Source organism: Scardinius erythrophthalmus (assembly GCF_964197995.2).
Source record: "Scardinius erythrophthalmus genome assembly, chromosome: 10".
NCBI lineage: Eukaryota > Metazoa > Chordata > Actinopteri > Cypriniformes > Leuciscidae > Scardinius > Scardinius erythrophthalmus.
The window spans coordinates 18389368-18415442 of NC_138230.1; the positions used below are offsets into that span (position 1 = coordinate 18389368).

The 26075-nt window shown below is 38.9% G+C and overlaps 2 protein-coding genes across 7 annotated transcripts; one reads left to right on the forward strand and one right to left on the reverse strand.

Moving 5' to 3' along the window:
- On the forward strand, window positions 1–11810 carry wipf3 (WAS/WASL interacting protein family member 3). Of its 3 annotated transcripts, XM_081377002.1 has the most exons (9): window positions 323–462; window positions 1831–1928; window positions 2430–2512; window positions 3226–3358; window positions 6999–7175; window positions 7275–8159; window positions 9082–9222; window positions 9435–9536; window positions 10824–11810. In XM_081377002.1, exons 3-9 carry the CDS (start codon window positions 2441–2443, stop codon window positions 10862–10864), a joined length of 1551 nt encoding a protein of 516 aa, XP_081233128.1. In that variant the 5' UTR covers window positions 323–462; window positions 1831–1928; window positions 2430–2440; the 3' UTR covers window positions 10865–11810. The 3 variants fall into 3 exon arrangements, with proteins under 3 accessions (XP_081233127.1, XP_081233128.1, XP_081233129.1); XM_081377001.1 differs by lacking the exon at window positions 1831–1928 and having other exon boundaries at window positions 1–462; XM_081377003.1 differs by lacking the exons at window positions 1831–1928; window positions 9082–9222; window positions 9435–9536; window positions 10824–11810 and adding an exon at window positions 8553–8710 and having other exon boundaries at window positions 325–462.
- On the reverse strand, window positions 11770–25481 carry LOC308697636 (uncharacterized protein). 4 transcript variants are annotated; one of them, XM_081377006.1, is made up of 17 exons: window positions 25112–25481; window positions 24034–24137; window positions 23835–23954; window positions 23320–23364; window positions 22649–22675; window positions 21042–21113; window positions 19173–19235; window positions 18992–19018; window positions 18839–18883; window positions 16415–16450; window positions 16212–16292; window positions 15233–15329; window positions 14745–14875; window positions 13358–13504; window positions 13149–13275; window positions 12813–12915; window positions 11770–12466 (listed from the first exon to the last, which is right to left on the reverse strand). In XM_081377006.1, exons 1-17 carry the CDS (start codon window positions 25212–25214, stop codon window positions 12397–12399), a joined length of 1398 nt encoding a protein of 465 aa, XP_081233132.1. In that variant the 5' UTR covers window positions 25215–25481; the 3' UTR covers window positions 11770–12396. The 4 variants fall into 4 exon arrangements, with proteins under 4 accessions (XP_081233132.1, XP_081233130.1, XP_081233133.1 ...); XM_081377007.1 differs by having other exon boundaries at window positions 11772–12466; window positions 13358–13477; window positions 25112–25304; XM_081377004.1 differs by lacking the exon at window positions 25112–25481 and having other exon boundaries at window positions 24034–24358.
- Between the last annotated feature and the right edge of the window lie 594 nt (window positions 25482–26075).

A 26075-nucleotide genomic window follows, 5' to 3' on the forward strand; every position in this document is an offset into this window, starting at 1 on the left:
ACACGCAACAGGCGGACTACAGGGTGCGCGTGCAGTTCAGTTCACACATAAATTCCTAGCCGAGAAAAGGAGGACAGCTTCTGGAAAGTGTCACGATTCACGAAGTGTTTTAAAACACACATTTTCAGTGGATTATTATTATTTTATTTTTTTACCAAGAGAAGAGGATATAATCCAAATGTTTTCTTCAAATATATTTGTTTGACTAGCAATTTATACTTTTTGTGCGGTTCGTATAGTTCTTAACGGAAAATTGGACGAAAATAGTCGTCGTGAAACCGTACAGACTGCGTCCTCGGCGTCTTCCTAATTATAACACGAGCTCGCGGTCAGTAACTGTATCTCGAGGGTCAACGGCGCGCTATGCGGACCCAGCCTCGCGCCACGACTGGACTCTGACAACTTCCCTGCGTCCACTGGAACAGAACAACGCACGAAAGTTCAACTTTGCAAACCACTAAGGTAAAGTTGCCTCTGAAAAATACATTACAGTTAACACGAACCACTGCCGTTATGTTTAGTAGGATAAACTTCATTGGTTTACGTTGCAGCTGGACACTGTTAGTGAGTGTCATTGACAGGACAGTAGTAGCCTTAAATGTAGCCTTTAAACAGCCTCATATTTCACAGCCCTTCGAGTGATAGAGTTTAGTATCTGGATTCTGAAATCATTCTATTATGCTAAATTGATACTCGGTTATTATCAATGCTGAAAACAGGGCTCCTTACTCTTTTTTTGAACCTGTGATACTTTTTTTCAGGATTCATTGATGAATAACAAGTTTTAAAAAGAACAGCATTTATTCAGTATATAAAACTTAATAGAAATCTTTTCTAACAATATAAATCTGTACTATCACTTTCTATCACTTTAACACATCATTGCTGAATAAAAGTATTAATTTATATTAAAAAGAAAAGTAAAATACTGACCCCAAACTTTTGAATGGTAGTGTATTTTGTTACAAACGATTTCCATTTTAAACAAATCCTGTTTTGTTTTTTTGTTTTTTTACTTTAAAAAAAAGTATCACAGGTTATTAAAAAAATACTAAGCAGCACAACTGTTTCCAACATTGATAATAAATCAGCATATTAGAATGATTTCTGAAGGATCATGTGACACCAAAGACTGATAACATTTTCAGTTTTGTATTACATAGCCTAAATAAAATATATTTTAAAGTATATTAATATAGAAAACCATTATTTTAAATTGTAATAATATTTCACAATATTACTGTTTTTTTCCTGTATTTTTGATCAAATAAATGCTGGCTTGATGAGCATAAGAGACTTCTTTCAAAAATATTAAAAATTGTAATGTTTCCAAACTTTTGACCGGTATATATATAGGAATTATGATTACAGACAGAATGATAGCAAACAGAATACAAAACATTCACAAGTTGGCCAGATACAGTATTATACAGCATGTCTCTGTTCCCACATGGGTGGACCAGCTGTGTGTCAACATCTCCATGGGAAAGCTGTTAATGGGACTCTAGAGAGAGAGAGAGTTGTTAAGAGCTATGCTGCTGGATGAAATGTAAACCACAAGATCTTGGACAATCATGTCATGAAAGAGGCCAAATAATGAATAGCTGAATTCTTCATGTGACTCTTAAACAATGTTGGGATTTTACCTATTAATGATCAACATTAATTTGACATTAGAGTTTCCCTTTGTGCTTCAATAGAGCAATAGAACAATAACACAATGTTTCTCTTTTTTGGCAAGAATAAACATTCCTGGAAATTAACATATTAGCTAAATTCTTTCTGCATTTCTCAGCTGTGTTTAGCATGTTTCTCTTTCTCACACTATAGCTCTGATTGGCTGTTTGGCTCGCCAGAAGTTGGGCAGCTTTTTTTCCTCAAACAACAGACTCCATTGTTATCTCCGGAGCCTACCAGCTCTTGATAAGGTTCCACTTCACTCTGATCTGAGATCATTTTTATGCCAGTTCCTTTTAAAGGACAAGTTCAGTGTTTTATATGTGAGAGATGGCCCTAGTTCAGGGTTAAATGCAGATTCTACAAAAGATGATCTTGCTTACGGCCCATTGTGGAAGCAGGAGATTGGTTTTCCTAAAAGAGAAGGGAGGGTTCCTGTTGGGTGCATCTTGTGATCGACACACTTCCTGCCAAGAGGAACATGTAGATGATTCATGAAGAAAGAGGGGAATGTTGGGGAGATCGCTTAGTCATGTCGAAACCACCATGGCATTCTTTTACACTTGTGTTTAGCTGGAGCTTTAACTGTAAATGAGCATTTTCAAATCGCATTAATTGAACCATTGTATTACAAAAAAATATATATTTTAAGATATAATATTCATTTAAATATCTTTTTGAAAAGAGGTTGAATAGTGTGGTCCGGTATAGGGTCACAGATACTGTAACTCTATGTGTTATGTGTTTTTCAGGTTCCTAAGCAATGCCTGTCCCTCCTCCACCACCTCCCCCAGCACCCCCACCCCCACCTCCACCTGCTGCAGCTCCTGCACAAGTGAGACACACACACACTCATAGATACCTGTTAATGTAATACAGTTCATCAGACTCTAAACATTCTGTATATAATAGCTCTTTTTTTTTTCTCCATCTGTGTGTTGCCTTCTCTCTCTGTCTGTCATTCTCTTTGTAACCGTCACCCAGTTCCTCCTGGCAACCACCTGGCCAGATTTGCATTATTAATTAGAGATAAAATTACACACACAGGGATATACAGCACAGGTGTCACATGGTCAGATTTGACTTTCTAGTTTAATGCATGTGCACACTAATGACATTTTTGAACAATTTAAAATGCACATTTGAAACCAACATTAATGGGGAAGTTCCCCCTAAAAGTAAAAATTGCGACTCATTTGCTCACCCATATGTTGTCCCAAACCTGTATGACTTTTAGTTTTCTTCCCTGGAATAACAAAGAAGAAATTTTTATAAAATATCAGTGGTTTTATGTCTATACAGAGTTCAAAACTGTCAACGCTTTATAAACCCTGTAGCTTTCTAAGTCATACCCATGTTATGCTGTTTTACATACCATTCAATACATGATTAGATTAGATTATTGTTGCCATGCAGTTTGAGTTTTATTTTGGTGTATCATGGGATACTGTGAAAAACCATAGCAGAGAAAACTAAAGGCATATTGCAACTCATTAGAATTGCACAAAATGAATTAAGTTGCAACTTTTTTCCTCTTTCACGGACAAGTCACGGACAGACCCTCCTAAAGTCCAGCGTTCTGAGGGAGCAGGTCGGGGTGCACTCCTGTCTGACATTCAGAAGGGGGCGAGGCTGAAAAAGGTCACACAGGTCAAAGACAGAAGCGCACCAGTCCTTGACAGTGAGTTAAAATCAATTTCATTCACAGAAGCTCAATTTTCAATTCAGAATTCTATAATGTAACAACTGAGAAGTTAACCGATCAGGTGAAATGAGTCACTTGGCAACAATCTGTCTGTTTGCAAGCATGAGAAATATAAATACTAAACTGATACTATTTAAGGTTCATTTCCTGATTATCTGATTTGGCATATATCTGCTGTATGATGGCAACACTGGAATGTTGTTTATTGGTGTAACCAGCCAGAGCTACCTGCATTGCATATTCATTTTCAACAGTTGTTGATTTAGGATGAGAGCGTGAGAATGTGTATTAAATTACTCTCTTGTGAAAATGAAACTGGAGGAGTTTGAGAAAGAAAGAGTAAGTATGAAGAGAAAACCAGGCGTCAGAGAAAGTCTGAATGGCTAATAAGTTGTAAGGGCTTATCAGTGGCAGAGCTATATTTGAGCTCAAGGTCTATAGCCAGTGGGTTCTCACACTCCAAAGAACTCATGTGTACACAAAGACACATAGGTTTTCTATCTATATGGAAATGCACAGTGGGTAGATAAAGGGCCAAGACCTCAGGAAGTCACTGGCTCACTTCAGCTTGCAATTCCTGTTTTGCAGAGAAAACTTAAGGGACAGTGAAACCCATTAGCTCTTGAGTTTCTTTAACAACATTAAAGGTGCAGTGAGTGATTTCTGAGAAACCCGGTTGAAAATTGAAATCAACACCCAAACAAACAATTTTGTGAATATTTCATTTCTGTTCTGTGTGTGTGCCTGAAAAAAAAGTGTTTGTACATAGTCCTGGCAGTGTAAATAAGAGAAATACAAAGTGGATTGGACCGATCACCACCACACTTATAGCCAAATAGTAATAGGAGAGAGAGAGAGTGAGTGAACGGGACATTTGCAGAAAGACAGATGGCTGAGATGTTAACAAAGAGGAAAATGTCTAAGAAATATATTTGGCAAAAGATGGGTTACGATGAGACGATAGCTAGGACCTGCATTAATATTGGAACAGCTTTCCAACAACACCTCTGGGGAGATACTTGAGTAACATTTGTTTTGCTACGGTATGTTTCCAGAACCAAAATGCTATTGTTGTTGTTGAATCACAGATGATTCACCCATACTTGCGCGAGCAGTCTGATGTTTCCTGTGTTGCGTAGTGTGTTTGTTATTTTGGGGGAGGGGTGTGTTTCCTTTGGGTAGGGGTGTGTTTGTTTGGGTGTCATTTTGATATTTGAAAATGACACCCAAACAAACACACCCCTACCCAAAGGAGACACACCCCTCCCCCAAAATAACGAACACACTATGCAACAGTACTGAATTATGTGCAATTATGTGCAATTTAGGAGGGTCTGTCCGTGACTTTAAAAGAAAGAGAGCAACTTGTAACTTATTTAAAATGTACAGTAAGCGATTTTTTAAAAACATGATTTTTTTGTTTTTTTGTTAAAAAAAAGCGTTTTTTTTTGTTTTTAAAAAATCGCTTACTGTACATTTTAAATAAGTTACAAGTTGCTCTCTTTCTTTTAAAGTCACGGACAGACCCTCCTAAATTGCACACACACACACACACACACACACACACACACACACACACACACACACACACACACACACAAAACTGCACAATATTGTGTGATTGTATAATGTAGGGGAGAGCGGGGCACAACCTAACACATTTGGGTTTTGGCTCAATTATAAAAAAAAAGAATTAAGTTAGATTCATCTTTTTTTTTTTTTACACAAGTAACATACACATCTCTGCTACAAACGAACACTTAAAGTTTTTTTCTAGGACCTACCATTTTCGTACAGTTGCACTGAAAGTGACAGAAGTGCAAATGTTAAAGGGGGGGTTAAATGCTCATTTTCACTCAATCTCATGTTAATCTTGAGTACCTATAGAGTAGTATTGCATCCTTCATATCTCCAAAAAGTCTTTAGTTTTATTATATTTATAAAAGAAAGATAGGCTGTACCGAGTCTTTCCGGAAAAAAACGAGCGGCTGGAGGCGGGCCGTGTGGGCGAAGCTAAAGCTGTGCTAACAACAATACACAGAGACATTTGTTCAACAGTTTTACTCACCGCCCGGTTCCAACGCACGACCGCGAACCTTTATCATTGTGACTGCTCGATCCTTAAGCATTAGACGATCTGCAAATCCGTCGATCTGGGCTTTGTTTGTAAAACAATCATCTACGAAATGCAGGGAACAAACAGTCTTACACAACTCTGTTTATGCTCAGGAAAAACAAACTCCATCCACTGGTCCCTTAACGCCGGGTTCTTTGGGAATCTGTGCAGGGTTGTCTTGCCCTGGCAACCAAAAACCCACTTCTTTGGTGACATTGACTTCCCTAAAGCCGAGCAGAGCGCTTTGATGGCGTACTGCTTTCGCTCTCTTGCTCTGGTCTACGGTTGCGCACGCGCCCGCGCTAAGAAGTGCCCTTAGGACTCATATAATGAAATTCCGCCCCAGCTGACGTCACGAAGACCCATACTCGAAAAAAACTTTCCAAAACTTGTGACAAACCGGAAGGACAATTTTTGGCACAGAAATACTCCTTCAAACGTACAATTTAATTTGTGAAACTTTGTCCATGTTTAGCATGGGAATCCAACTCTTTAACAGTGTAAAAAACTCAGTATGCATGAAATAGCATTTCACCCCCCCCCCCCCTTTAATTGTTACAGACAAAGCGGTTAGTTGTAACACTTGTGTGTAACACACATACTTCAGTACTATTTTATTTGTATAGTTTGATATTGTTTGTGCATCTGTATAGATAGATATCCATACATCCATTCAATCATCCTTCTATTATGGATCAATATCATGGATAGAGATATAGGAAAGGGCTGCACATTTTTTCAATAAATAAATAAAATCATCAAATATTGCAATTGAATTGTATTTGTGTGTGGCAGCCGCATGCAAAATGATTATTATTAATAATAATAACAGTAATAATAACAAAAACGATCTTAAAATCACATTTTAAAGGGTTTATTGCATGAAAAACAGGCTATATTCTTAATAAATAAACAAGTGAGCAATGCATAGTAAACAAATGTGAAAAAAATTATACTTTGACATTTAAATTCCAACATTGTTTGTGAAAGTCCGACAAAGTTAAATGTGGCAAAATAAACATATAGATAAATACTCAAACCTGAAAAGTTGTGTGGCTCCCTGTTTTCATTTCATTATCATTGTACACTACGGCTTAGTTGTAACACTGTGCTATAACTAACCCTGCTGTGTAAAAAAATATTTGAAGCCTAGCTAACAGTTGCTAGGAGTTGCTGACATGTTTCAAAATGGTGCTAACAACACAGTGATGAAAAAATGTACTTGCATGGTGTCAAAACACTCTTTGTCCAGTATCTTCACGAAATCTTATCAAAACTGTCCACAAATCAGCGGGACACCGTCTTCAGGCAGCTAGAGAAAATAAGCAGAAACACAACCTGCTTGACCCTGACTAACTATGTAAAAGGTCCGTGTTACATTTAACCCCGCGTTAGGTTGTGCCCCGCGCTTCCCTTCAATATACAATACATGATAGATCCAGGAACATGCTCTACTTGGTGCAATGGCTGTAAACATAACGGTGATGTGTGTATTTGCAGAACCTAAAGTGAATAGCGTGGATGACGGTGGAAGAAATGTGTCTGCTGGGAATTCTGCAAACACAGCAGGTTCTACTCCATCTACAATGGCTCCAACTCGGGGTGGACTGTTTGCCGGAGGATTTCCTGTGCTCAAACCAGTCGGACAAAGAGAGAAACTGCCACCTCACAACCCAGGTATTGAAGTCAGATCTATTTATTGTCATGCTAAATAAAGGTTTTCAGTGCTGGAAAATTTTTGAATGACTTTTTGGATATGGCTTGTTTGTGTTTCAGTGTCTCGTTCCGGCTCTACCGCCAGCCTGAAGCAGCCTCTCTGGAACCCTCCATCACAAGGAGATGGTTTCAGAGGAAGCGCCCCTGATCTTTCCCCTTCCCACAGGCCTTTGGAGAGAGCCTCTTCACTGTCTAAAGCTCGGCCTATTTCCTCATACACAGCTCCGCCTTCCCCCAGCCAAACTGCACATCCTACTTTCAAACTATCCTCTACTCCTCCTTCCTCTGCCCCTCCTCCACCTCCTCCTCAGGAGCGGCCCAATAATAGACCGCCTTCTCTGCCCACCGGCCCGCCCCCACCCCCTCCTCCTCAAATGGCCAAACCCACTTGGTTACCTGTCCAATCACACTCCATTCCCATGCCCACGACTCCGCCTCCTCCACTCCCTCCCTCGGTTCCTCCGTTCTCACTTCCTGACAGATCATCTGGTGTCTTCCACCCTCCGCCCCCTCCACTGCTTCCATCAGTCCCTCCATCTTCGCTCCCCGACAGGTCATCTGGTGTCTTCTACCCTCCACCTCCTCCACCACATCCATCAGTCCCTCCATCTTCACTCTCTGACAGGTCATCTGGTGTCTTCTACCCACCGCCTCCTCCACCACCTCCATCCTCGCTCCCTAACCGCTCGTCTGGAGTCTTCTTCCCTCCGCCCCCTTCGCCAGTTCAGTTAGAAATGAAGGACAGTACATTAGGACCTCCTCCCCCACCACCTCCTCTTCCTGCTTCATTTGCGTGCAGTCACCCCTCCTCAGCACCGCCTCCGCTACCTCAGAAAGTATCTCCCATGCCTTCACCTACATATAGGCCCAGCGTACCACCTTTGCCACCGTCCTACCCCTGTGGTGCACCCAGTAGGCGCCCCCCTGCAGTGCCACGATTTGCAGGTAGAAGACCTTTGTTGTATATATTTGCAAATGTTGTATATACCATTCAAAAGTAGGTATTGCTCGATACCACTTTTTCATGTTTTCATAATGTAGGGCATACCTGAACCACACACACACACACACACACACACACACACACACACACACACACACACACACACACACACACACACACACACACACACACACACACTCACCTCTTACTGCTACATCTGGTCAAATCTTGATTTTAAAAACTATTACAAATTACTATTAATCTACTATTATATGCTCTTCTTTTGAAATGCATGGTGGAGATTTTTAACAGAACAACTGACATGATAGATATTTTGCGCAAAGCTATCATAGGAAGCTATCTGTTCCTCAAATAAAACAATTTTATGGTTTCAGAATACTTGAACAGCCATGGGTAACGCACAGTATCGAATTTCGATCGTTCCTGTGCTGACCGATACTTGATACTTTTGATCCAGCAAAAAAGTTCCGTATCGGACCGATACCGATACTGAGTATCGGATCGCCACATCCCTTTTCAAAAGTTTGGTGTCAGTAAGATTTTTTATTTTTTTTTGGAATTTCAGTAAAAATATAAACATCCTTAAACCAAGAGAAATCTATGCTAAGAAGCACAATTGCATAAGATTATAACACTTGTTTTCAGAGAAATTATATTTTAAGGATATTTATCTATTAATACATTAATTTACATTTCAATTTTATTTACTCTTGGCTTTTGATTGTTAGGAAATTTTGTACGAAAAACAAACAAAAGTGTAGTAAAAACAGTAATATTGTGAAAATATCTTTTATTTGAGTATATTTCAAATGAAATTAATCCTTTGATGTATATATAAATATGTATATAATAAAACAAAAACAAAAAAAAGGTAGTCATTTATCAAGATTTTTGGATTGACAGGTCCTCCACGGATAGCTCCACCCCCTGCTCCCCCGGCTCGCTCTCCTAACACTGAACTCTCCATTAGGACTCCACCCCCTCCTCCTCTCCCACTGTCAGCTCCGCCCAGCTCAGTACGCAACGGACACCTGCACAGTTTAGGTGAGACTACAGGTCGGCATTAATGATGAAGCTAAAGGCCTAAATGGGCTATTACCTTCTGATGAACAGCAACAAGCAGTTGGAAATAAACCATACAGTGTCAATGTTTGTGATCCATCATTGTATGTTTGTGATCACCTGCAAAGCAATTCGATTTAACATGGCATTTCTGTTTTTTTCAACTCACAGAAGTATCTTTGTCTACTTTTCAGATGACTTTGAATCAAAGTTTCACTTCCACCCGATAGAGGACTTCCCCCCTCCTGAAGAGTTCAGGCCCTTCCCACGTACTTACCCCAGCAAGGAGAACAGAGGTACAACAAACTCTTTGTGTGTGAGAGTGTATGTGAAGAAAGGTGAAGTCTCTTCAATGAAAGTGCTCACAATGTTGCCTCTGTTCATTTAGACAGGCTTGAGGCAGATGATCTTTTTTATATAAATATATATATATATATATATACATTTGAAAAAACTTTCATAACAAAGTCCACAATATATTTAGTATTAATGTGTTTGAATTGGGACAGCAAAAATGTGCATATTAAAACACAATAGCTATGTTTCCATCCACCTTATTTTATGCACATTTTGGGATATCGCATTAAAAAATGGTGGATGGCAACGCCAAAGATGCACATAAATTCTAAGAATGAGAAGACACGCACATAAACTGCGATGGAGACACATTTACCTAATAATTTCCTTGATGCGTAACAAAAAACTTGCTTGACTTTGCCTCGACAGAGGATGTGATTGGATAACTGGACTTATCAGCAGACCAATTTCATTGCACAGCATCTCAAATGTTGGTTTAACCATTCTGAAATATCTGAGCCAAGGTCTGTCATCAAAATAATTTGGTCCAACTTTGGTTCAATATTTTGCAACAATTTCCCAGGAGTTCAAGATTTTGTTCTCTTGAACACATGGGATAGAAATGCATTAAATTCATTCATTGAGAGTAAAGATGTTTCTAATGTTACGAAATATTTCTATTTCGAATAAATGCTGTTCTTTTAAACTTTATATTTATCAAAGTATCCTGAAAAAAATATGTATCACGGTTTCCCCAATATATTCAGCTTCCCAACTGTTTTCAACATTATTAATTATAAGAAATGTTTCTTGAGCATCAAATCAGCATTTTAGAAAGAATCATGTGACACTGAGGACTGGAGTAATGATGCTGAAAATTCAGCTTTTAATATCACAGAAAAAAATATTTTAATATATATTTAAAAAGAAAACAATTGTTTACAATTTTAATAATATATTTATATATTTTATATATTACAGTTATATATTTCTGTTTTTAATGTAATGTAATAATGTAAATTTTGATCAATTATATGCAGGGAGCACAAGATACTTCTTTCATAAACATTTAAAACATTAACCGCTGTTGTATAATAGTGTAAATTGTAAGTCTCTGTTTTAATGCAAATTGCTTGATTCAGAACCAGTTATTATCAGATTCAAAAGTTGAAACAATTGTGCATACAAAAACTGTTTTCTCAGTTCCTCAGTTGATTGTTTTTCATTTAAAATACAGAAACGACCTGTCTTGTTGAGATTAAACTATTCCTGTTTTGTTTTCACAGTCAACCCACAACCTCCTGCTATGAGGACTCATTTAAGATGAAATATGAAGCTTGGTGCTAACCTTTATCAGGACAGTTTTTTTAACATCATTTTCATGGTAAAGGAAGAACAGCAGCCAAATCTGTAGGTAAAATCAACTCACATTATCTGTGAAAACATTTTAGTTTGATGTAAAACTAGTCATTCACATTTCAAGAATGAGTTTCCCCATTACAGCTGCAGCCCTGTTAAAACCTCTGATTCTTATTGAAAATTGTTTACCTGTCTTATTACTCTTCTGCATCCAATAATAAGTGCTTTAACATTTAATATATCTGGAACAAATGTGTTATCCTAATAATTCCTATTAATTTTGCTTATCATACCCGAGAAGGCTTTTATTAATTATCCCATCAGCTGTCAACATACACTGAATGAGTAAAAGGGCAAATTAATACTAATAAAACTAATAAAAATTAGTAAAAGTTTAAATCATGGCTTTACAAAATAAAGCAGAAGGAAAAAAGTGTTGAATCTGTGCATGCAGATTTGAGAAATCTCACTGACTTACGGTTTCAAATAAAGGCCATCGGTTTTTTGTAAAAGGGAAGAAAGTTCACCAGTAAAAGTGAAACAGTGTGTTTTAGGCCTAAGGTGGTCAGAATAAATGGTTGAAATGGATGAAACTATAGATGGAATAGTACGTAAATGGAATTAATCTGCTAATTTAACACGTTTTTATTTCTTGTGGCTGCTGGAGCCCTATGTAACTGAGTCTTCATAAAATCAAGATTTTCTGAAACACCAAAGAAAAAATAGTCTTAGGTTTCCCTCAATCTATATTTCATGTTTTTTGTTTTGTTTTGTTTTTTACATGTACCTGTATTTGAAATCTTTGCCAGTATGAAATATTGAAATAAAGCTCTGAATCTGAAGGAGGAAGAATCTGGGAAAAAGTGCCACCCACTGGACATGCTTGCAATTTATTCCTCAGACTGAATCAATTATTTAACCCAAGTAAACATTACAAGACATACTTTTTTTCTGTGAAGAATGGTCAAGCAGAGAATTATTAGGCATCATTTCATAAAAGTCTGGACACAGTTCAATAAATAAAACAATTAATAAATACAATAAATACCTGCTTTTACAATACATGCTTTACAAGGCATGAACCAATGCAATACTGCTTGCTTAGTCTGTTGTTCCATGAGAATAAGTGTTACATGTATGGAAACATGAACAAACTTAATCATGCATTTGCAATACCAAACAAATAAATAAGTTTCATATAAACATATTATACATTCATTTAAATAAATATAATTTCATTACACAAACTTGAAACGTTTAGCCCCCGCTCAGCTGCCATTAAAACATATTAGCATCAAAGAACATGTGCTGCAAATAGTCCAGTCCCCGCTGAGTTGTACCTTATAGTATAGTGTAGTGTATGTGTGTGTCTAGATGAGAGCGAAGGAGACAAGGGAGACAGAAACAGCCAAATCCTCTCAGATCATTGCTAAATACTGTTGATCTCAGCAGACTCTCTCTCATATCTGTGTGTGAGTCTGTGTGAAACTTTTGTAGGCCTCAGGTCCTGTATTTACAGCCGGTTGAGTCGATGAAACAGGAGTCAGTGCACCTGAGCTGCCCAAGGGTGCTGTGTGCACAAAAAGATAGAGACGTTAATTATATTGGGTGTTGATATGAAATACTTTTGGGTGGTTGGCATGTCCTGAGGGGTGGCATGCTGTACTCCTCTTAAAACTACTTTTTGATCTCTAAAATGAATAGAAAGGATAGAAATTTGTACTTTTAAAATTTTAAAGTCACACCCTGGACCATTTTAAAAGCGAAAAGGTAAAAGATGATTAAAATGTCATTTAAAATAAATAAATAATTACAATTAAAATGACATTAAAAAAAGAAATGTCAGCTTAAAATCTGTTGATTACAAAAAGTCTACCCAATATGCATGTGAAATTGTGTATGTGTTGTATGCATACCCTGGCAAATATGATTTGCAGGTCTGGTAGCCAAAGTCTTTCCCATCACACTCCTCCACACCCTCATTACGATATCCATCACCACAGTATGCCTTCTTACAGCCTACTCACAGAGACAGGGATAAAGAACAGGAAAGAGACAGAAGTGGTCAAGTGGAGTGAGTGAGGAATTGATGACACACTCTTATCAATGAGGGTGCTGCTTTTCTGTGTAAAATGTAAGTTATCTACAAACTTTCGAAACAAGATAAATATAATACGGCTAAGTAATTTTATGTTTAGGCATAGCCATTATTAGCTACAGTATGTGATGGTTTCTGGGATCACGTGACTCACCTACGCAGTCGTCCGTAACAACCTTGTTTCCGTCGTCGCATTCCTCCCCGTTGAGTTCCTGCAGCTCTCCATCACCACAGACTCCATTCCCATCCCTCATCCTCTCTGTCGCCTGGAGTGGCATCAGCTGGAAAACAAAAAAGCTCCTATTCCCGATATGCCAGTCTGGCAGCATGTTTCATGGCATTGTATTCAAACCAGTCCTGTACCTGAATGGGCTTCCATCCATTTTTATCTTTGAAGTAAAGAGACCTCTGATCCTTTCTGAAGGCGAGTGCATTATCTTCGTGGAGACCTTTTAGCTCTTCCTCACTGCTCACAATGAATATCTGACCAGGAAGATCAGGAAACACAAACTGATGAAGAAGCAGATGTAAAGAGTGAACAAACAGGCACATTGATTCCATTAGAAACAGGCAAAATGTGTGTGTAGGAGCAAATGTACCCACAATGATAACAAAACCCGAAATCATCTGGAACTCCTCGCAATGAAAACTGCTCAATTAAGGGACTAATACTGTCTTCATAAAAATCAAAAAATACCAAAAGGTTTCTTTAAGGACTAGGTGTAGCAGGGTAGTAATTCACTTAAAGGAGAACTCCGGTCAATTTTAACATTGAGCTCATTTTTTTGTAAATTTGGAGTGCTGTCAATACAGAGAACAACGACAAAAATCGGTGTTGCCTACACCGTGGGGCAATGGGGCAAGTTTTAAACCTGCTTTTAGCCTCTTAACATCCTTGATGTGTTATTACAAGTGCCCAGCCATGTGAGTGATTCCTTCAGAGTCAACACGTGGTGAATCTGACTGCAGTAGATGTGAAAGATATTAATAAAAATTATGTTATTTCAGCCAGCGCACATACCTGTATTTTCTTCCTGTTTTCGGTCGAAGTCCAAAGTAATCGATTGTCGAGTTCACGCGCATAGGTTTAGTTACCTATGATCACGCGCGTGAACTCGACAATCGATTACTTTGGACTTCGACCGAAAACAGGAAGAAAATACAGGTATGTGCGCTGGCTGAAATAACATAATTTTTATTAATATCTTTCACATCTACTGCAGTCAGATTCACCGTGTTCACTCTGAAGGAATCACTCACATTAGCTGTACACTTGTAATGACACATCAAGGATGTTAAGAGGCTAAAAGCAGGTTTAAAACTTGCCCCATTGAAGTCAACAGGGTGCAAATTTTAAAAAGAGGATAACATGGTGTAGGCAACACTGATTTTTGTTGTTGTTCTCTGTATTGATAGCACTCCAAATTTACAAAAAAATGAGCTCAATGTTAAAATTGACTGGAGTTCTCCTTTAAAGAAAACATGAAATTAACCCTGTTTACTTTTGCATACATGTTTCTGGTCATATTGTGATCGAATCATCCATGCATTTTTTTCCAAAGAAAAATTGGTTTGTCTTCGTCATTTTTAACCAAACTTGCAAACTTGCATTTATTCGGGTTTCATTCTTGCATGTAGCGACCACTTCCGAATGGATAAAATCAAGTTTCTTACTGAATATCTTTAACCTTAAGAAGTAAATGGAAAGTCCTCAGCATAAAAAAATAATTTGCGGGTTTGTGTGGCTTACTTGAACTTTGTCATATTTGTTACGGTGTTGTAATGGGGCACTGGCTGGACTGAGAGAAGGCAAGCTGCAGTCACAGACTCCAGGAGGACCGGGAAATCCCTTCTCACCTTTTTCTCCAACTACAAACAGCCCTGTACATCATGAGATGCCAACAAACAAAAGGAAATGGAGATCAGACATGAATATTAATCTAGAGCAGTAATGCACTGATGTACTTATTAATCTACCTGTATGTAGAAAAACTGCCTTCAGAAGTTAGCTAAATTTCACAAAACCTCACTTTGGATCTGCCGACATCCTCAAAGGTGATTCATTCTTTTTTTTTTTCTCTCTCTCTTTTTAAATGCATAAGGTAGAAGCTGAGGGACAATTGAATAATGGTCTGTAGTAATTATAATTAGCTTTATATAAAAAACAACAAAGCCCTCATTTAGATAGCTAAATACACATGTCTGTGTGAGTGCATGCGAGCATGAAAGTTATGTCACCTGATGCAGGTACCCCAGGAGGTCCCGGGTGGCCCCGAGGTCCAGGTGGACCAACGGGACCCACTGGCCCTGGAAAACCTTTCTCTCCATCAGGCCCCTATGTCAATAAGGTTTAAAAAAAAAAAATCAGAGAAATCTCTCATGCTCATCAAATCTGCTTTTATTTTATACAGTAGACATGCAGTCAAATTTTAAAATGTAATTTATTCCTGTGATGGCAAAGCTGAATTTTCAGCATCATTACTCCAGTCTTCAGTGTCGCATGATCCTTCAGAAATCATCAGCTTAACATTTTGTAGAATTCTTTTAATAGAAAGTTAATTTGAAATAGAAATCTTTTGAAACAATATAAAAGTATTTACTTTTATAATCATTTTTTTGTCACTTTTGATCAATATAATGCATTCTTGCTGAATGAAAATATTTATTAAGAAAAAAAAAATGACCCCAAACTTTTAAATGGTAGTATGCACAAAAAGTCATCAAGCTAGTTGCTGGTGTTGAAATGACATTCAAGTCTGAGGCCTGTGCAGTGATCTAAGGAACATTAAATGTGCATGTGTCACAGCATTGGGCTGATTGATAGTAGGAATCTAAGGCCTACGGTAACAGTCCAGGTATTTCCCAGCAGTTAGTAAAGACATTCCCAGGAAGTGCCTATCCACAGTGTAATACAAGAGCTCGGAAACACGATCGGCAGGGCTGGATTCAACATCAGAGGCCCTGCTGGTCCAAATCCAGGCACCAGCATGATGAGACTTTCAGCTTCTTAGGTTACTTACGAAATGACACACACTCACAGACTGACTGCTGACTGAGGCAGACAGGTTAACTTTGTGCGCATGTGGGTTTTAAATACGTCTGAAGCTTCTTCTGCCAATAATCCACTTCCTTATTATCACTCAAAGACTCAAGGTCTCAATATCAAAACAAACTAGAGGAGATCTGATGCAGTGTGGAATGCTGTGTGGGTCCTCACCTGTTTGCCTCTCTTGCCTGGTCTTCCAGTAGGGCCACGCTTCCCTGAGACGCCAGGCTCACCCTTGGGTCCCATTTCACCCTGGGGGAGTGACGAGGAGGGGGAGGTTCAGAGGGAAGAAGCGAGTCAGATCACTGACATCCAAAACATCTTAGCGTTACATATATCACATTGATTTTAATGGTTAAAATGTCACATCATACCTTCTGTCCAAGCATCCCAGGCAGTCCATTTGCTCCCTAAAGAGAGCAGACCAGATACACCCGTGAATATGAGTGTAAGTGTAATAAAGGCAAGCCAATAAGAGCTGTGTGTGTAAACCTCACTCCCCTGGCCTCAAGAGGTGCACTAGAGACTGACGCTAGAGACTGATGCTAAAGACTGCAGCCGGAGATACCGGTTCAAATCCCACTCAGAGTGGGTTGAGTAAGACCGGTTACATTTGGTGCCGTGACCCGGATGGGAGTGAGGTATAGCGGGGGTGAGTGTAACGAAGACAAGATAGTAAGAGCTGTGCGTGTGAACCTCACTACCCTGCCACAAGAGGCGCGCTAGCCGTTGCCGGAGACGCCGGTTTGAATCTTGCTCGGAGCATGTTGAGCGGGACAGATTACATTTGGTGCCGTGACCCGGGTGGGAGTGAGGTTTAACGGGGTGAGTGTAATGAAGACAAGATTGTAAAAGCTGTGCTTGTGAACTTCACTCCCCTGCCCCAAGAGGCGCTCTAGACGGTGCCGGAGATGCCGGTTCGAATCTTGCTTGGAGTGGGTTGAGTGGGACGGGTTACATTTGGTGCTGTGACCCGGATGGGAGTGAGGTTTAGTGGGGGTGAGTGTAATGGAGGCAATGCAGTAAGAGCTGTGCGTGTAAACCTCACTCCCCTGCCCCAAGAAGTGCGCTAGAGACTGCAGTCTTTAGTGTCCTTGTTAGCATGCCCACCTCCCATGCTGGAGACGCTGGTTCGAATCCCGCTTGGAGCGGGATAAAAAAGGACCGTTTACATATGTTTAAACTTAGATTCAACATATTCATTTTGAACAGAGAAAATAAATCTTACATATATGTGATTTAGGAGCTGCCGGCTGCTACAGTATCTGGGTGATTGCCAGTGTATTCTAAGTGCTTTAAAGTGTCGCTATTTGGTTGCTAGTGTGATCTAGATGGTTGCTAGGTGGTTGTTGGTGTGTTTAAAATGTTTTTGCATGTTTCTCATAGGTTATTTTGTTGGTAGGACGTTTTGAGAGATGGCAAGGTGATTGAAAGCATGTTGTAAGTATTTTTTATGTGTTGCTATGTGGTTGCTAGCTAGGGTGTTCTGGGTGGTTGCTTGGTGGTTACTAGCATGTTGTAAGCATGTTGATATGGGGTTGCTAGGGTGTTCTGGGTGGTTCCTCTTGTATTCAAAGTGTTTTAGAGGTTGATGTTCAAAATGATTTTGTGTGTTGCTCTTTGGTTTCTAAGATGTTCTGAGTGATCTCTAGGGGGTTTCAAGCGTGTTGTAAGCATTTTTAAGTGTTGCTATGTAGTTGCCAGGGTGTTCTGGTTGGTTGCTAACATGTTGCTAGGGTGTCCTGGTGTGTTTCCTAGATGGTTGATTCTGTGTTCTAAGTGTTTAACAGTGTTATTATTTCATTGCTATGGTGTTGTAGATGGTTGTTATGTTGTAGATAATAGCATGTTGCTATTTTGTTGCTATGGGGTTGCTAGGGTGTTCTGGGTGGTTGCTAGCATGTTGTAAGTGTTTTAACATGTTGCTAATGGGTTGCTGGGTGGTTCCTCTTGAATTCTAAGTGTTTTAGAGGTTGATGTTCAAAATGATTTAGTCTGTTGTTCTTTGGTTTCTAAGATGTTCTAAGTAATTTCTAGGTGGTTTCAAGCGTGTTGTAAGCATTTTTAAGTGTTACTATGTGGTTGCCAGGGTGTTCTGGTTGGTTGCTAACATGTTGCTAGGGTGTCCTGGTGTGGTTCCTAGATGGTTGATACTGTGTTCTAAGTGTTTAAGAGTGTTATTATTTCATTGTTTTGGTGTTGTAGATGGTAGCATGTTGCTATTTTGTTGCTGTGGGATTGCTAGGGTGTTCTGGGTGGTTGCTAGCATGCTGTAAGTGTTTTAACATGTTGCTAATGTTTTAACAGGTTTCTAGGTGGTTCCTCTTGTATTCGACATGTTTTAGAGATTGATGTTCAAATTTATTTTGCGTGTTGCTCTTTGGTTTCTAAAATGTTCTGAGTGATTTCTAGGTGGTTGCAAGCTTGTTTTAGGCATTTTTAAGTGTTGCTATGTGGTTGCTAAGGTGTACTGTTGTGGTTCATAGATGGTTGCTAATGTGTTTAAGAAAGATGCAATTTGGTTGCTATGGTGTTGTAGATGGTAGCATGTTGCTATTTTGTTGCTAGGGGGTTCTGTGTAGTCGCTAGGTGTGCTTTAAATATTTTACCATGCTGCTGTTTAGCTGATAGGATGTTCTGAGTAGTTGCTAGGTGGTTGCTAGTGTGTTGCTATTTGGTTGGTGGTGGTTGCTAGGTGGTTTTGAGTATGTTCTATACATTTTAGTGTGTTTCTATTTTGTTGCTAGGGGAAACACAGTTAATAAGAAAAACATTTGATTGCATTTTTAATTTCTAACCTTGTCTCCTTTTGGAGCTGCAGGTCCAAAATCCCCCCGTGCTCCCTGAAACCATAATAATAAGTTCAGAGAAGTTAACTACAGTCAGTTAGAGTTTAGTTCTATTGTACAAAGGTAAAGAATTTTTTTTTTAGTTTAACAGACATACTGTACCTTCTCACCCTTGTAGCCTGACAAGCCCTAATGGGACAAAGAAGACAATTATTATTTCCCAGTTGGTTCTTTTCTCATTGATAGGTGAGATGAAAAGGTATTTCTGTAATTACCAAAAAAGCACAAAAATAAAAAGACGCCATGTACTGTACACCAGTTACACCTGAAGAACTTGACTTACTTTAGGTCCGGCTGGTCCCCTCATTCCTGGGATTCCCATTAGTCCTGGGTCTCCTTTATCTCCCTGCCAATAAGGTCATATAAACAGTCAGGGGCTCTAATGAGATATTTACTTACCCCTTACCCTACCCCACACCCTGAGAGACAGCTTTCTCCACGCCCCAACCTTTCGTCAAGCCCACTGCTCCAACCAGCAGATAACCACACTTGGAATTCAAGTGTTGATGGAAAAAAGAATGCATGAAGCTAGAATAAAGGCCCATTCACTCCAAGGACGATAATCTAAAAATCTTTCTTTTTAGATTATCGAGAAACTATATGGTTGGAATCACTTTCAGAACGATTTTATTCAGCTGACGAATGACAAAAACATTGACAGCCAATCAGAATCCATCCTGCTGTAACGAGCTTGAGCATTTAAAGCGGCAGACAATGCTTAGAATAAACAGAATGATATTGTCCGCTGGCGTGGACGCCAACATAGTTATCTTTATAGTTATCGTTCTTGGTGTGAATAGACCTTAAAACATTTTTGTTTTTGTTTAAAGGGGTCCTATTATGCCCTTTTACGAAGTCTTGATTTGTTTTGTTCTTTATCTTGTTTTTTATGCTTGATTGTTCAAAAAACGCATTATTTTTTACATATTTTACATTACAGTACCTCTCTCCCCAGTCTGGCTCAAACACGCCGATTTCGATGAAGCCTCTCCTTCCGAAATGTGCTGTGATTGTTTAGTTGGCCTAGTGTGTTGTGATTGGCATCACTTAGCGCGTGTTCGGGAAATGTCCCGCCCCTCCATAACTGTAAGTTCTTCTCTAGTGTAAATTTAAATAAGGATGCCGTCAATTTCAACCAATTCGAGCCCGATTCAGACCCTGACAATGTTAACGAATAAGAGGATCGTGCAGAACGGATTTCATGCACAGACTTTGCTAGCATGGATTTCAGAGTGGTATGTTTTTGTAAGTTTCTAATACATTATAGATACAATGTTATCCACCATTTAATCGTGATATTTGATAAGTAATAGAAACAGTAATCGATCAAAAACCATGGTTCATTTTCCTAAGGAGCGGTGAACCATCTTACAAAAGCAACAGAAAATAAGCTGTTCTCCATAATGTGCAGCGCACAGATAAGCGTTGGAGTTATAATGTTTAGGTTTAAAACAGTGTTTAAAATAAATTTTAGCCACTCTAAGTTCGTCATCCTTAGGAGGGTCAAACAAATGAGTTTTGGAAAGATTGTGAAAAAAAAACAGTGTCTCTTTGACATAGCGACAACACTGTCTTCTCTAATGCAGCTTAACCAGGCCTCGTCCCTTTTTTTTGCGTATTCTGTGGCCGGGGATTATTTAAATGAGTAAAATTGTGACTTCATAAGATCCGGGAAAACCGCGTTGAAGCCCAAACGAGCCGTTCGTTGTAGTCCTTGAAAAGGGGATTCTGTTAAATAATATATCTCCTTTTGGAGTGGACTTTGAGCTTTGTTACTATACAGATCTTTTTTATGCCCAAACAGCAACATTACAGACTAACTAAAGTTGAAAAAGTGGAAAAGCTCTGTTCTTTCTTGTTTATTTTCATGTTCAGATATTCATACAGCTATATATTTTAGGGGCCATGAAAGTTTTGTGAAAACTAAAAAGTTTTGTGAAACTTTTTTTAAAAGCGCTGGAGGGAAAAGAGTTCATCTCAGACCTAGCGGTTACTGTGATACAGTCATTAGCAATAATGTTAATACTTAAAAATGCAGACACTGACGTCCAAAGGTGACGGTGATAACAGATATTTTGTAATTTTTATTAGGTTAGCGCAGTGTTTGGCTATTACATTGGTCAGTTGGAGTGCGGAGGCAAAACTCACCCACCTTAGGTCCCTCTGGGCCGAGCAGCCCTCCAGCGCCTGGTTTCCCTGGCAGACCTGGACGCCCAGTACGACCCTACAAAGACAAAGGGAAGAAATAGTTGTGTGCTAGTTTGCTTCTATACACCCACCGCAACCACAACCCAACCAGACCTGGCAGTGTGGCTGAAGTGCTGAGTGTACAGAGCAGCTTTAATCGAACACAAACCATCTACTCAGCATCCCTGCCTCTCAGCAGTCCTCTTAATTCCTTTAAAACATTAGCCTATCTAATCTTTATGATTCTTTTTGAATGCCTTCCAGGTTCTATACTCAAACACTCTCTTTCTCTTGCTTTTAACACTAGATTATATCTCTATCCCCTCTGTACTGTAAAAAAAAAATTACTTTATTTCTGGTCTGGTTTTCCAACGGAAATTTTACTTGAGAAGTAAAATTGTGTAAAATAATAAAGTAATAGGCAATGAGAGGTTGTGCGTTTCACAGGTAAGGGGGGTTCTTAGCATAACGCAAAGCCTTTACCCATGGTAAAATCAGTGTAACGCTCAGACATAAGTAACATAAGTTATTAAACGGCAGCAACTGCATTATGGTAAAATGCACCAATGTTCATATTTATAAGACATTAAGAATTTAGTTAGTAAGAAATTAACAGTGTTATTCAGCACTGATGCATTAATTTGATCAGAAGTGTACAAGACTTTCATTTCATAGTTCATTAGTTTAAAAAAAAACAACCCCACAAATATAAAAGCACAACTGTTTTCAACATTAATAATAATAAATTATTCTTGAGCACCAAATCAGTATTAGAATTATTTCAGGATGACTGGAGAAATTGCTGCTGAAAATTCAGCTTTGCCCTCACAGGAATACATTACATTTTAAATATATTCAAATAGAAAACAGTAAATTTACATTCTAATAATAAGTGAGCAGAAGACACTTTTTTCACATTATTTTTCTCACAAATTTTCCTAAAAAAATAATAAAAAATAAACAAAAATGAAATTAAAATTAATTAATACATATATTCTTAAAGATGAAAGAACACTTAAAGTGTTATAATCTTATGCAATTGTGCCTCTCATGTAAATTACTTTTCATTATTCGCTATATTAATTTTGATTTATATTGGAAATCAAAATAAAAACACTTATTAAGATTAAAAATATTTTTGCCATCTCCCATAAATCATCCTGTGATCCAAACTCCTTCCCCTCTTTTTGCTTGAGGTGCTTGAGAGTTCAGTGCAATTAAATAGCTGTGTGTGTTTAGACTGAGAGCAGCAGTGCAGGACTGAGATTAATGTCTGAGTTCAGCACTAAGTGATATTACAGGGCAGAACTGCAGTGGACTGCAGCCAATCAAACAGCAGCCTGTAAAACTATTACATGCACCAAGAGAGCATATCATAAACAGCGTAAAGGGCTGCAAAATGCAACCTGTCTTATCATAAACAGACATTTTATATGAAAGAAAGGAACTATGAACCAAGACTTCTGCTCCATATGTGTTCTATGAAGATTCGTGACTTTTTATCATTAATGGTGGTATCCATGCATCTGGCACAAATATAGCACTTCAGGAGATCAAAGATGAGAATCTGACCTTTGACCCTGGTCGTCCTATGTCACCCTAAAGTGAAAAGAAAGAGCAAATAATTTAGTTTCATAATAGATTTACAACTAACAGACCCTGAAGCAACTGGTTCCTCTTAATGGTGCAGTACGATTTTTGAAAAACGCTGTTGAAAGTGGATCGGACCCGAGCACCACAACAAACTTGTAGCCAATCAGCAGTAGGGGGTGTGTCCACTCATGACAGGGGAGGAGACAGGGAGATTTGAAGAAAGACTTTAGAAAGAGAGATGGCTGAGAGACTTTACAAAAGAGAAAAGCTCAGAAGAATATCACTGGAAAAAGAAGGGTTATGATCAGGCAAGAGCTTTACGATCCACGTTAATATTAGGAAAGCTTTCCAGTGCTGGAGATACCTAAGCGGGAAAGCCTGAAAACGGATGCCGAAGTTGTGTTGTTTCTGCTCCATACGTGAGTAACATTGGTTTTTGAGTATGTGCTGCTGGCGACTAACAACGAACTCTTCGCTTCTGTTATGGTAAAGAGACAACCACTCTTGCATTGCATGTTCGTGCATTTTGGGGGTGGAGCAATGAAGGGAGGGGTGTGTTTGTTTGGATTGATTTCAAATATCAGCAGTGCTCAACAATGATTCTCAGAAATCACTTACTGCACCTTTAACCAGATGTTTAACCGTCTTACCTTATCTCCTTTGGGTCCCTTCATCCCTGGGATGCCACTGCGACCCTAAAACAAAGAAAAACCTTTAAAGTCCGCGTGAACCGGAAGTTGCAAACGACTTTTCTCCAGTGTTGTGACGTATTTCCCAGTGAAACGGAATATCATACAGAGGGCAGGGTTTTACTCTAGCGCTCCTCCTCTCCATCTCTGCTCATAACAGACTAACGGTTTGAGGGGAGTGGTTAAGCGTTTCCCAACCCAAGCCGCCAAACCTACATCATCAGAGAAGGAACGCCATTCCAGACCGGAAGTAACTTTTCAGACTTTGATTAAAGATTACGACGGCAAACAATTTTTTTCTGTGTATTAACTTGCACGGATTAATTTTTCACCACAAGACTAGTAATATGTGCTAACAAAGTAAATAGGGTCAATTTTGATTTCAGTTGGACTTTAAGTATGAGGAGTTGTATTTTGTTCCTCATCTTGTTTAGTTGTCTGGCTAGGGGACTTCAGTACCTCTTCCTGTTCCTTACCTGTGGTCCAACTGGTCCAGGAGGTCCTGGTGGTCCCGGTGGTCCCATCACACCACGTTCCTTCACCTGCTCCTCATCCTCCACTCTCCCTCTTATCCTTTCCACAGGACTGGGCAAGGCCTTGAAAAACAGATAAAAGGTAGATTAACAGACATACTGTGATTTCTTGCGGCTAGAATTATAATATTGTGTCACTCACAGGCTCTCTTTTCCAGACACTAGGAGGGGGCGGGAACAAAGGAGGGGGAGGCGGGGCCAGCAGACAACAAGGGTCAAATCTTTTCAAGACATATGGATCCCGAGCTAAAGAATAAACCACAATCAAAAAGACGACAGAGAAGAATAAAGGATACTCAATAATCTTATTGGCAAGCATACCCGGGGTGAAATAACACTGTGACTTAGGTGAAGTGCTCTTTAATGCACCATCGATATGAAAAATCACCATACCACACAGATCGATAACTTAACAGAGAATGGATCGGATGCATATGGATATGTGCTTTTATGGATGAATGACAACAGATTTAAACATGAGACTTAAACAAGACTTAATTCCACTTCTGAAATATTAAGCCTGACAAAACCTTTACATTGAAATATAAGAATTAATTCTGACAATACTGACATACTCTATTAATTATTGTAAGCATACATTTCATGAAGGTCATGACAGCGCAGAAAGTGCAAATATAGGAATAACAAGCCTTTCAATAGCTTTATTTATAATAATTTTCAGTAATGGGAATCAATTCATGCCTGCATATAAAAGAAATGTGAATATACAGTAATATAGGCTAATATAGGTAGAACATATGCAGTAGGGTCATGATGTTTAATGAATACAAATATTTAAGATTTAATATTCAAATTTTAATTTTTAATTGCACTGTTTGACCATGCGAACTCCCATTTAAATATTTTGCACAAACTTGTGGCGATCATGCAGCTGTGAATAAAGCAAAAAGGGGGGCATAACAAAAAGCCGACAAAGCAATTAATGTAAATTGTTCAGTTCAGCATGTATATTATATTTTCTTGGAAAATATATGTAAATAGTGTATATGCATGTGTGTGTGTATTACACACACACACACACACACACACACACACACATATACACTATTTACATCTATTTTCCCAAAAAATATGATATAATAGGATATACATAGTACATACGTACGCAAATATAAAACAAACCACACGTTCTCGATATCACAAATTGACAATCACTTACGAGCGCGCACACGCATCCGCGCTCTCAATCTCTCTCATACCTGTAGGAATCGGGAGGATATTATCCAGATTGTGCGTTGAAAGGTAGGCTGACACAGAGTACAGTAGAAACTGCAGCTGTATCCCAATCCTGCTCATGGCCATGTTCCTATATCAGTGTGTCAAAAATACACAGATCTGAGTCGGTGCCCGCCCTCTTACTGCTCAATCTCTCTCCCATCCACTTTCAAATACCAGCAGCTCTCCCTCTCTCACACCCTATTTTCTGCTGCCTTATTTTTTTCTGTCTCGTCTGTCATTGTAGCTGTTATTAAGTCGTAAGAATGCTTCCCACGGAGTCTGTGGGAATCTCCAGGCGCGACTGCTGTTACAGTCAGAGATCTGACATCTGATCCACCCTCTCCAGCCCCTCATGCCAAGATTAGACCCCCGTACTACCACTATAGGATACACTTCATACCACACGCCAACAAACTGACTAGCTATAATTCAGGGCAAGCATGTGATGAACTCTCTTAAATGTATTTGTAAAACGCAGTTTAAGAAAAGAAACATATCACTGTACGAACTGCATCAGTCGATCATCACAACATCATTCACATCCTAAAAACGCACCAGGTGATGGCTGTCCAGTGTGGAAACTTTCGCAAGGTTTATTAGGCAGCATGGTCACATGATTTGTAAATTTAGTGTCTATAAAACGAGGTAGGCTATATACCAGTAAGCAAAATGTTTTTTCGTCTATACATGCACTGCAAATCTAAAGTTTGGGTGGGATTTTTTTAAGGAGGTCTCTAATGTTCACCGAGGTTGCATTTGTTTGATCAAAATACAGTAAAAACGGTATTATTGTGAAATATTATTACAGTTTAAAATAATGGTTTTCTATATTCTAAAATGTAATTTATTCCTGTGATGGAAAAGCTGCCATTACTAGTCTTCAGGATCACATGAGCCTGTAGAAATCATTCCTGGTAAGGAATACTTATTATCAATGTTGGAAAC